The 13000-nt window shown below is 37.7% G+C and overlaps 1 protein-coding gene across 1 annotated transcript in view; it reads right to left on the reverse strand.

Moving 5' to 3' along the window:
* The window catches only part of LOC145987827 (uncharacterized), a 59667-nt gene extending 47234 nt beyond the window's left edge, over window positions 1–12433 (reverse strand). Inside the window, exon 1 of the mRNA XM_083122564.1 lies at window positions 12093–12433. Within this exon, the coding sequence (XP_082978690.1) occupies window positions 12093–12285 (193 nt within the window). The 5' untranslated portion in view covers window positions 12286–12433. The remainder of the gene's footprint in view (window positions 1–12092) is intronic.
* Window positions 12434–13000: the final 567 nt, after the last annotated feature.

The following is a 13000-nucleotide window of genomic DNA, read 5'->3' on the forward strand; positions in this document are numbered from 1 at the left end:
AGGGCCCAAAGGAAGAAGTACGTGTTTTTGTTTCAGCTAAAAAAAAAAAAGTTTTAGGGGGCAACCCCCCCCTTCAAATGTCAAGATGAGGAGAAATTGAAGTGGGGATCTGACCCCGAAACCACTTAAATATGGCATAGGAAGAAACAGGGGGCATAGGGCCTCTCTATACACCTGCCACGTTTCATGGAAATCGGAGGGGAACACAGGGGTCAGATCCCCCACTTCAATTTGTCCTCATCTTGACATTTGAGGGGAGGTTGCCCCCTAGAACAGATTTTTAGCCGAAACAAAAACAACATGTATTTCTTCCTTTGGGCCCCTCTATACATCTGCCAAGTTTCATGGAAATCGGAGGGGGACACAGGGGTCAAATGCCCACTTAAATTTGTTCTCATCTTAACATTTGAGGGGGGTTGCCCCCCTAAAACAGTTTTTTAGCCGAAACAAAAAAACACGTATTTCTTCCTTTGGGCCTGTTTATACACACACCTGCCAAGTATCATGGAAATCGGAGGGGGACACAGGGGTCAGATCCTCACTTCAATTAGTCATCATCTTGACATTTGACGGGGTTTTGCCCCCTAACAGTTTTATAGCTGAAACAAAAAAAAAAGTATTTCTTCCAAGGGGTCCCACTATACACCTGCCAAGTTACATGGAAATCGGAGGGGGACACTTACATAACCTCCCTTGTTAGTCTTACACTTTGTAATTATATAACACTGCATATATTATAATGTTTTATTTTAATTTGTAAAACTGTAACTGTAGAACAATTGTATAATATTTGTATAACATTTCTATCTTGTTATATGTGTTAAAGGTTTCATCCTGGAATGGAATGTCTCACATTTATGTGTGTTTTCATTTCCAATACATTCGAATGAATACATATTCGTTTCAATGACATTTACAAAATCACCTCTGACATTTTATGTTAAACAAGTAAGATTATTTTTGTGCACGAGTGTGTTAGCCGATGCGTAGCAAAGTATTTTAGGAACAACACTTGAAAAAAATTCTTGTAGGACTAATTAATGAAAAATTTCTTTGTAATCGAAGATCATAATACCTTTTAAGGTGTGGTAATATTATAATGGGATTGAGATACGAAACTTTTGGATCTGGATCCGGAACTTTCGGATCCGGTTCCAGATCCGGAACTTTAGGATCGGGTTCCAGATCTGGAAATTTCGGATCCGGATCCGTTTGGCCATCCCTAGTCTATATATCATATCTACTTATCATACAATTCATGCCTATTGCTTTTTGTACAAAAGTTATGTACAGTCAAAATCTTGGTTCCATGACTTTTTGGTTACCCTGTAGTTACTTTTACTTGTTTCTGCCATACGTGCCTATCCAATGGCATAGAGGTAACACTGTTGGCTTGTAATCAATGTGTATCAGGTTTGATCCTCAGTACAGACATATTGCATAAAGATTCAGATTCCATTCGTAAACTGTAGGCCCAATCCTGATTAGACTATCTGAGCATAAAATGAACTTAAAACAAACTTTCACACATTTGTGCTGTTGATGCCAAGTAACTTATAATTGTGAGTACAGTTGTTGGAAAATGGCTGGTTATATATAAAGGAATGAGCCTCCCTGATGGCATAAAATAATGATGTCATCTTGTAACCAAGGGGTTTCCAGGTTCAATCCCCAATGGAGGCAGAGTGATCCAGGTTCCATTTTAAGATGTAGGTCCAATCCCAATTAGCATATCTGAGCATAAAGTGGATTTAAAGAAACAAAATTTTACTGAGAGAAATTCCCGATTTTTTTAATGGACTTTTTATTGCCATTTGTGACCAAACTATTTCAGTTTCTGCTTCAGTTTTAGGGCCACCATGCACTGGGACATGCCGGGCTGTGGCCCTTTACTGGGCCATGAGAGTTCATTAGATCCAGTTGTTGCCAACTATTTTAAACCTGATTTCATGTTAGTCAACAAGCCTAGACATATACCATATGCCATAATTTATTTATTAGTGTTTAATTTCTTGGGTGCATGTTAATGTACAAAGTTTGAAAAATTAGAAATGGGCAACATTTTTGAGCAGGGCATTGACTTTTATGAAATGAATTTACCACGCTGTGGTCTCACAATGGTTGCAAACAACACTAAGTTGCAGTGGCGGTGCTAAATCAGACAGGGGAACAGGTGACCTGCATTTGCTCCCTCCCCTCCCATACCCGTCGTAATATAATACAGTAACCAAGTAAAATTCAACCCTTATTGAAATGAACTAAATACAGGGGTGCTTCCCCCCAAGTCCAATGGTGCATCACCTCCAAATCATATAATTTGTGCCCTTAAACCATACCGTAATCCCCACAACGTATTTAATTACGACAGCGTGTCTACTGAAAGTAACTTCTTTCTTAGCTTTATTGAACACTATACTTGATTTGCCCCTCCTTCCTAAACAGGGGTGCCCATCACTCAAGACCACCCATAAAATCGTTCATCATAATCGAGAATATATCTTGTCTTAATTTGTCACATTCATCTCATTCAAGCGCCAAACACGCATCCTAGTAACATATCATTGCGATCGAAGCGAGCAAGAAAATCTTTAAATTCATTCCTTTTCAGGCTTTCAAGAATATTAATTTAATGGGATGTCAATACTTTCTTAAGATCCCGAGATATTTAGTCTTTTCCAGGTTCCCCTTTGGCACGTTTGGGGTCGAAAACGTGTGGATATCATATCGTTAAATACAGTCTCCAAAATTTAATTTTCGAACTCTTTCTCCACTACAGAAATCTCTTGACAATCTGAGATTTCACCAAAGTTTCCATGCCAATTTTAGACTTACTGTTGATATTGAAGAGTGGATTATGCCTCCTCCAAAAAATTAATTCTCAGTCTCCACACCAGAATCTCCGCAATAGTCTGTCTAAGACAATAGTAATACACAATAATTGTATAATTGCCCTCAATTTTGGGTTAAATCCCCCTCTAACTAAATTACCCGCAATAATCTAAGACCTAGAGTTGGATACTGCCCCCCCCCCCAAAGTTTAATTCACAATCCCCCCAGAACACCGTGTCCATTAAGGCCTAATATGTAAGAGTTGGATATTTCTCCTCCCCCCCCTTCGATAATACCCTTAAACACTTTCTTTTCTTCATCTAATGGATTAAATATGGTGCATTTAAGGTGTAAAATTTTTACATATACACTACCGACAAAAAGTTTAAGACCACCAGGAAAAAGTGGTAAAAATCAGTAGAAATGAATGTATTTCGTAATTAATGTACAACAAACAGATGTAAGAATCTGATTGGGAATGTACAAACATAGGTACATCCAATATACATACTAATGTCACCTCATATTTTGCTTTCATCAATATGTCCACCATAGGCCCTAATGACAGCAGCGCGAACACGTGGCATGCACGCCAATAGTTTGTACAGATAGGATGGTTGAAAGTTACGCCAGGCATCGTTGATGAATTCCCATAGCTGTTGGGTAACTTCTTCCTGATGTCCCTATCGATTTGGTCCCATAGCAGTTCAATTGGTGAAAGATCAGCAGACCGTGGTGGCCACATCATGATAACTAATGCCCCTTCTGATGCCTTGCGTTCCAAATACCGCGTGCACAATTTGGATGTGTATTTGGGATCATTATCTTGTTAAAAAATAAACCCATTACCAACAAGACGACAACCAGAGGGGATGGCATGGTGCACCAATATCTGACGATACCCTTCTTTTACCAATGTTCCCTGATTTTTATGAAGGTCCCCCCATCTGGTTTCCGGGAAAACATACCCACGCCATTACACTTCCACCCCCATGTTTCACTGTGGGAACAAGACACTCTTCTTTCATTCTCTCGCCGACCTTTCAACGCACAAAGGTTCGCCTTTTGATGCCAAATAATTCATATTTGGATTCGTCAGTCCAGAGTACCTGTTTCCAGTTATCCACAGTCCAACCTTGGTGCGTTTTAGCCCAGGCCAATCATTTAGTTTTGTTTACACGTCGTAACAATGGTTTTCTAGCAGCTACTCTGCCATGCAGCCCTTCTTCACGCAACCTATTCTTCACCATTGATACAGACACAAGCGTCACTCTGCTGTTATTCAGGGAAGCAGCGATGACTGGTACTGTTAGGTGCCTGTTCCGTTTCCTAGTTACTGTAATATATCTATCGTCAGCTGCAGACGTTACACGAGCTCTTCCACTACGTGCACGGTCAGCATGACTGTTGGTTTTATGGTATCTGTCCAATACACAATGAACACCAGTCTTGGAAATATTAAGTTTTCTTGCTATTTCGCATTCCGAATAACCTTCATTTTTCAGTGCACATATCACAGCACGCTTTTCAACCGAAATCGCCTGTTCTCCACGATGACGGGCCATTTCACACAGCTTCACTTACCTTGCACACCTCACACACAATAATGGGCTTGCAATGTCGCCTGCATGAACAGCAACTGACCCTGAGCCACTGATAAGGATGTGCATGAGACTGGCTACCGTACTGACCTGTTTCACGCACACAGCTGCAATGTTGCCAGCTTCAGGAACATTTTTGTCACTTTCCATTTTGCCAACCACATGCTACACATTCAGAAAAAAATTGGTTTCGCATCTTGCGAGGTTCAAACTACACTACATTGCATTTTCCATGTGTATCATCGTCACGTCTTTCTTGGACAAGAACTGTTGGTTCCATACAACACTCCATACTGAATTTTTGGCCGTTTTTCATGGTGGTCTTAAACTTTTTGTCGGTAGTGTATTTTGGAAAAAGATATAAATGTTGAACTTTATATTATTTGAAGGGACCCCCTCTCCAAATCTCGATAGCGCAACCTGCACCATAATCTCACCTGTTGCCACCCCTCCTGACCAAATAAACATACGATACATATGTTACAAATTGTCAGAAGTAACATACATGAAGCACGTTAAAATTTGGACAATAACAATGTTAAAGCAAATATGATACTATAATGTAAAAATAACATTAAAAACAAAATTGTTGATGCGGAACAAAGAAAATAATAATAAAAGCAATTTATGAGTGATCAGAGAAAAAAATGTTTTGTCGAAACCTGTTTCATCTCTCTATTTGTAGATTCAGTTGACTTTTTTTGTAGAGTTGAGCATTCTTGTAATTCAAACGTCCTCAATGGAATAATGACATTCAGATGGCGAGTTTTTTCATGACGTCCGCTAGATTTCTAGAAATTGCGACAAAACCCGAACTGTTCCAAACTCCCTTCTCGGGAACAAACAAGGACAACAATAATTTGCCACTGGAAGAGTATCCAGTTAATCATTTTACAGAGTTGTAGTAACTTTTTATAAAATGCCTTGTGTACGATTTCGTTTTTGTTTTTATTTCGGTTAGGGTAGGTCTTGGTTTGCTGTCTTTTCTGTAAAGTTCAATCTTCAATGAACTAAAAGCTTCAGCCTGTCGATCATACAACATTCTCAACCCTACGCTCGCAACATTCGCTTTCTTGTCCTGCCTCTGCGTGCGCCTGGTCTTGAGGCTGTTGGAACAGGTGGATGCGAGCTGTTCCCTCGGAAGCTATTTCGCAACATTTAGCCAAGGCATTTAGCAGACGATTAACTGTAGAAGATTTTTCCAGTTCGTTATGAATGTCAGATGCAATTTTGTAATGAGATTAGGAAACTATAGACTTACTACACTCAAAACTATCACTACGACGCAATTAAACTTTAGCACATAACAAAAACTCGAAGGAAAACGAATTCGCTCTCTCTCGTAGGGAACAGCTATAGAGTTCAGCTTCCGTGGTGAGGGAGGTGGGAAGTGGGACTTTGAGGATCGTTTACCTTCGCGCGTGGTCGGAAATACTCGGCATCAGGCACTAGAGGGTGGAACGACGAGGGTAGGTGAAGTAAACAAACGTCCAGTCATGGTGCAAGTTTTCTTCGGCGTGTTGATTTCGGGAGAAAGAAGTGTTCTTATTATGTTAATATAGATAATTAAAATAGCTTCAAAATAGCGATAAGTAGGAGGGAACAGCCTGTTCCCTCTGTTCCATGGAGGGACCACCACTGCTAAGTTGCCTAAATATGTTAAGACTTACTCAGTGAGCATGTCTGCCAGCCATTAAGTCAAATTCTACACAATGCACTTCAAAGCCGGAATACAAATATCTTATGGTAAATACAAATGTTAAGGGGTTTGATAAGAGATGTTCTACTTTAGATATAATTAAAGAATAAAAAACTGTAACATCGAGCATATATTTGATATGTGTTAGAAGATGTAGCTTCATATGCATGTTTGTGCACATGTAAAATTCAAGCAATGAAAATTATATCATAGTATTAGATTCTATTTACAAAACTACGCTAGTTATGCGAGTGTTTATATACTACGTAGATATATTTATCAAGCCTACTGAAATATGAAGTTGACACTTGGGGAAAAAAACAATCAGTTCAAAAAAGCTGGCATTTTTTGCAACTACTGCTTGTGTCTAGTTATGAAATCTATGTCAAATTTTGATATAAGTGTCTTTTTACAGTAGAAAGATACATGAAAGCTGTGGAACAAGAAACTGCAGCCAAGGCATGTATTTCCATTGATTTGAAACACTTTGTTGTAAAAAGCCACAAAAAACGCCCAACCAAAAATGCCGCAGAAAAAAGCTGTTTCTTTTCCAAAAGAAGCCAATTTTTTCCGACCACTTCCAACTCTACTGATGATACAATGAAATTGATGAAGAGGTACTAACAAAGAACACCCCTGTTTAGGTTGGGATTCAAACCTGGGAACCCTGACATCATAGCACTTGTGCTAATGACACTGCCCTGGAGAACGGTGCATACTTGAAAGAAATAAACACTTCAGAACCTCCTGTCCTGATATGATTTACAATAAAAGAAGTCCCATGTGCTAAAGGTGAATTTATTATTACGCCTTATATTAGTTTCTTACTCTAGAAAAACTAAACAGATATGTAAACCTAAAAAAGGAAACTAATTTTTAATTAGCACTAATTAATTAAAACTTAAATGACATCCTCCCTTTTGTATTGTGCCTGCCCTGAGCAGTCATTTTCTTCAGCATGACTGTGCCTGGTCCCTTTAACAATGTCTCCTTCAGACATTCTTGTTATAGGTGATACTGGAGGTGGTGTGATGGGCATCATATTCCAGTTACGTATATCCTTCACATGTACCCATCGAAGAGAGTATTGAGAAGGTAAGCTTCAGTCATTTATGCAGGGACTCTTAATGAATTTCATTGGTCTTTGATCTCCTATTCCATGAATCAAACGTAAGTCTTCTGAATGGCAAACACAGATGTTCTACGAACTGGACCACCACTTCTTTGTTATCTTGTTTCAATTGCACTCTCTGAGCTTGCACAAATTGAAACTGAAAAAATACAAGGTCTAGTACCTCTCCAGTGGCAAAGTGGCTAATGCTGTTGCTTTGATTTCAAATCCTGGTAGAAGCATATTGCACAGTGGTTCGGATTCCACTGTAAACTGTAAGTCCAGTCTCCATTACTATCTGACCACGACGTGAAAGCAAAACTAAGTTTGTAGAAGAATTATGTAGAACAACCTCCTCCTAGTGTGTGCAATAATGAATTTCATACAGCTCACAAAATGTTTGTTGGAATGTCAAACAATGTATGCGAGTAGTTTTGGAGTGACCAGTTATCACTTGAATGCAGGTGCAGACCCCCCTGCAAGATGATGTAAACACAATGAGACAGGTTTTCCTGCTTCTTGGCTTATACCAGTAGCATGAAGGAGCATCCCTTTATACTCCACACATACTTGACTTTTGTTTTCCAAGCTTAAGAAAAACCAAAATATTTCCAATGTTTAGAATATGCTGCTAAATGGAAGGTTTAATTAATTGTGGAAAGCATGCACAAGCAAGGACTGAACATATCAATTTGCAGCATGAATCTATAGGCTCCTGTAGATAGCAGCAATAGTTCATATTCTGGGCAGCAGTCAACCCATGGCCACTTAATGAATCATTCCGAGCAACAAAAAATTTAGTAAGTTGTCAGTAAACCCCTTCAATATATACAGCCAGACATGTACAGAATTTGATCAAAGTAAAAAGCACATGTTTATAATGATAGCAGGAAAATTACTGGGAACTATAGGGAAGAAGCATTTATAATATAATGGGTTTATCCAGGAAGATATTAAATCTGTACATCATCTATCTGTCAAGAAGTAACACAAAAATATTTCCCAACATATACATTTTAAATAGATACTACTAAACTTTTGGTGCATTAGTTTTTCATAAGGTGATGGAATCAAAACAAAATTAATACCTAAGGAAAAAAATTACTGTTCACAACAATAAAATCTCTATCAGATCCATCAAACTTCAGCCTGGATTAGTAAAAGAACTTTGGTTTCCTCAATTCAAAGTAAGTTTATTTGGGTGCATACATGTAATCAGGAATGGTGGCTGATAAGTCTCATGGACTCTTGAAACTTCTCAATTTGAATGCTTAGAAGAGTCAGGAATGCCTGGGGCATGGAAAATTACCCCTACACACAGATCCTTTCTGACAGTTTTTCGCTGTTTGTCCTGGCCTACCCATGGGGAAAGAATTCTGGTGGCAGATCTTGCATTTCATGAGGCAAATGTTAACGAGTGGAAGTTGTGTCAAGGTTAACCCTGTTGCCTTCACAGCAGGATTATTGCATCTGAGCAAGAAAACTAGATTCTGTCCAGTAAGAATTTGGAAGTGCCTTGCCTCTCTGGAGAGCTCTGTAGATGGGAGAGAGAAGTCTCTAAATGCAAAGCTCCCCAGGATGTCTCACCAAAATGCTACAGGCATTTGAAGAGAGGTAAAAAAAATCATCAGTTTTTGACGTAAACAAGTAAAAGAAAAGGGACATTTTTACATTATGGAAAAAAATTACTAGGAAGCAACTACAGAACATGACAAATCACAAAATTCTATTTATCATTCATGACCACACATTGTTCATAACTGTCAGATATAATGATCCAAATATTATATACATTGCTTGATTTTTCTATACGTAACAGATAACTCACCCCTTCTTGCATTTGTATTTGCAATTTAACTATTTCACATCACATTTCTATCATTCTAGATTAATTGCGACAAGAAGGACTGAAGTACCAGCTTATTATCAAAGAACCAACAAGCTCTCGATGTAGTACAGCATATTTAATTTATTCTAGCCTGCTTGGGCTAGAACTGGATAGTTAGCAATAATAATGGTAATACAAAAATTCCCACACTCACATGCTTTTTGGTCTGGTGATTTGCAGACTGGAAAGATATCACGATCAAGACCACCACAATCATGACAAGAATGGGACCAGACACTTGTAAAATTAAGGTGAGATTGACACTTAGTTTCCTAGTCTAGTTTTTCTTGTATGTACACATTGCTTGCATTGTAGAAAAACTGTTTTCTTATGCTTGTAATAACTATAAACTACAGGAAAATAATTCCTAGTCTAGGCTTTAGTAAACTAGGATGTAAGTTATACAGATGTTGTTCCTCAACCAAATGTATCATTTTACATTTTCAGACATACAAGTGGCTGGCTGATTATATACTGACAGGTTATATTATTTTTTTAATGTTCAGTCTAATATTGTCATAGGAACAACTCTGGTGTGCTGTGCATCAAATTCTTGACAAAGCTGTTGTGCTGCATTACTATATGAAGTAGAGTTGACCAGTGTTTGAATTGAACCAACTACAAAAATTTGTTTGTCCGTATTAAAAAAAAAAATCTTGTTACAAATGAATTAGGAGTGGAGAACATGTGTGAAACATTCACAGGATGGAAATTCCTGAGCTCCCACTTCCCTCTTCAATTTTAACACTGTAATTAACAAACATACTTTTTCTTTTTAACGAAGGAAGTGCACCTGTGGCAATTAGTAACATAATGTGTTTTATACCGACTAAATCATTGGATAGAATTTACACAAGACACAAATACAAAAGTATCTTATATGTTTATTTTGTTGTCATTATTAAACTACAGCATCTCCAATGAAACAATTTTTCTACAATTACCAGACAAATGGCCACGTCTTGTGATTGTATTTGAAACTGAGTTATTTCATCTCACATTTCTATCATTCTAAATTAATCAGGACTTTTGGTTTGGTTAGCTTTTTGTTTTCTTCTAGTTACTATCACATTAATTACCAACAAGGCCCAAGTTCCTCTTGTTTTATTGTGATTTCATCATGCTATGAATGCAATTTTTACATGGTTCTATTTCGATTTACGTCTGTTAACTGGGGAGTTTTAGAGATTACTTAAAACTTTGTTCGATAAATACTTTCGTGGTTAGGTTAGGCAGGTCAGGTTTGGTTCTCTTAGCATTAAAATAAAGTCCCTAAATGCATTCTACTAAGGTTCCGATTTACTTCTATTCATTCCCACTAGTCTAGGATATTTACTGTCGCTTGTCAACGGAGAATACCTTGTCCATGGGAAGCACGCATGCCAGCGTAAGGTAATCTTTAAGTTTTATTTTTCAACATAAATAACTTTTTCGAATCCAAACAGTGCTCATTACTTCAAGGAAGGTTCAAATTTCTTGTGTCACAATGATTTCCAAAATTCTACGATAATTAGTCTTTCTGCTAGGAGTATTTGAAAAAATCATAAAACAATCGGAACAGTTACCGAAGATGTGGATGGAGAGTTGATCCAGTATTCCCCCCCCCCTTTTTCTTTGGCTTAATTGAAGATTACGGGAGTGTTCCCCGATTTGTTTGAAATTTTGTATACTTTCTACATGAGGCCTCCTGAACACAAATCTGACATTACAATTTCCCGGTCACGTCTGTAACTTGAAAATTTCACTTAATGTTAGGTTAGGTTAAGTTAGGTTTGGCAAACATACTTCAAATAACATTAAGCTTACCTTCAAATTCTGTAGTGTTTACAATCCAACGGTGGATACAGTGTTGCCACACTTAAAATCCACACTCAACACGTTCCTCTCCTTCCTGGTTGTCACTATCACTGTCGTTCTGCTCATTGCGTTCTTTTAACGGATCGTACAGCTGTACAACTAAAAACATGTCCTCGGGGACACATGTAATCACCTTCTTTCGGTAGAACACCATACTCTATTAGTTTCTTTATCAGCTGAAGTCCATTTTCCTCCACACTCCAGCAATGCAGTTGCACAACATTTACAATCTTCACACTCTGCTGTCCCGCCATTCTCAACCGGTCCTTCCTCTTCAAGTGACAAACACACTGTGTGGCAACACTGTAGATAGTGCAACTTAGTGGCTACATTCCACAAAACATGGCTTCCTCACTTCTTTCCAGAGAAATATCACCATTATGAAAAGCAATATATTACACCTTACACACGTAATATCCAAATTTGAAACAGTGACCGGGACATTAGAACCTCTGATACTTCATCCGGAAAACTTATTTGGTTAGTACATTCTCTAGTAAATAAATCTGAGAGAACACTCCCGTCACCTTCAATTGCTCCCTTTCTTTTAGCAGTAAATGATTACTATTCAAATAAATAAATGTGTGCATTAATGTTGGGGAATGTTGTTTATATACTCAGACTTGATTCTCTTAAATTTCTACCATGAAACTTCTGAAACACTGTGGTGTTTGAAGACCCTACTGGTAGTCTGCACTGTCCACCTATCTTGGGAGACCAATATTATCTGCCTTGTACATAAATATTTTATATCATCATATTGTGATATTGCTTCCAAATTGCAATGTGAATGATGCTGAATTTGTATTTTCTAGATACGAATTATGAATGAATTAATATATTTGAAAAAGCTAGTGCGCCTTATTTTTTCCTGTCTATCTATTTTAGTTAGGATAGAAAAAAAAAGAATGAATCATAAAGTCAACCAGGCGAGATTCGTTTGAGTTGAGGACTTACAATTGATTGTACAGTTCAAAATGTTATATTTTCCCGATCAAATTCAATTACGAAAGGAAGCTGATATAACATTCGTTACATTGCAAAGTGCAATTTACTAGACTGAAATTCTATTTGGATCTACTTGAATATATAATTTATTATATTTACCATATTCCCACGGATTTGCTGGTTCTAGGTAACCTGTAACAAGTTGTGTTTCCTCCTCAGGAAATGAAACTCTTCGAATAGTCTGCTTATGGTGTGAATTGGTAGGACTTCGAATGTTAGGAGATACAACATCCAAGGTCGGTGTTGCTGGAGATGAGAGATTTCTTGTGTGTTGCTGCGATTCTTCACTCATTATTTATGGCTCGTGGGCATTAGCTACAAATTTTAAGTGCGTTCATTGAAAAAGTAAATTATTTTATGTGCATTATTTCAAGTGTAGCACAAGCACTAAAAACATGTCAACGCTTCAGTCAGCAGACGTTCGTCTGATTTGCACCGCCATTTTGAAACATCTGTTGCACAAAGTTATATAAACAGAGTGATCATACAACAACCGATGATGCAGTGCCATCTGTGAATGACTTGCCAACAATACTGATTTTTATTTTTAAAACTTAAGTATATATATAGCATCTAAAAGAGAAACTCGGAAACTGCTTAAATATGAGACCCAATTACTCGCAGTAACGTTTTTCCAGGAAAACTTAGTGGGAAGGCGAAATGGCAAGTGCGTTTTATCGGGAGGCCGTATGGGCCAAGTCCACCCAAAATTTCAGATAAGAGGAAATTTTTTCCTAAAATTAGAGAAGCTTTACAATATACATGCATTGATACTTTATTACGTAGGAATTTTCATTGAGTTAGAGGAGAACCAAGGTTTCCCTAAGAGAGTGGCAAGAATAGGCATATGTACAGGGCCATTCACTTAAAATGTAGCACGTTATGTGGTGAAATATTATATTTTCAAGGCAACGCAAGATATTGATGTTCTGTTCTAGCAGTGTAAGCAAGATATTCTTTCTAGTATTTGTGTATTGTGCGTAGGATGACCAGACGTCCTCTTTTAT

This window comes from Lepisma saccharinum, chromosome 5 (assembly GCF_977018435.1).
Source record: "Lepisma saccharinum chromosome 5, izLepSacc3.1, whole genome shotgun sequence".
Classification (NCBI taxonomy): Eukaryota; Metazoa; Arthropoda; class Insecta; order Zygentoma; family Lepismatidae; genus Lepisma; species Lepisma saccharinum.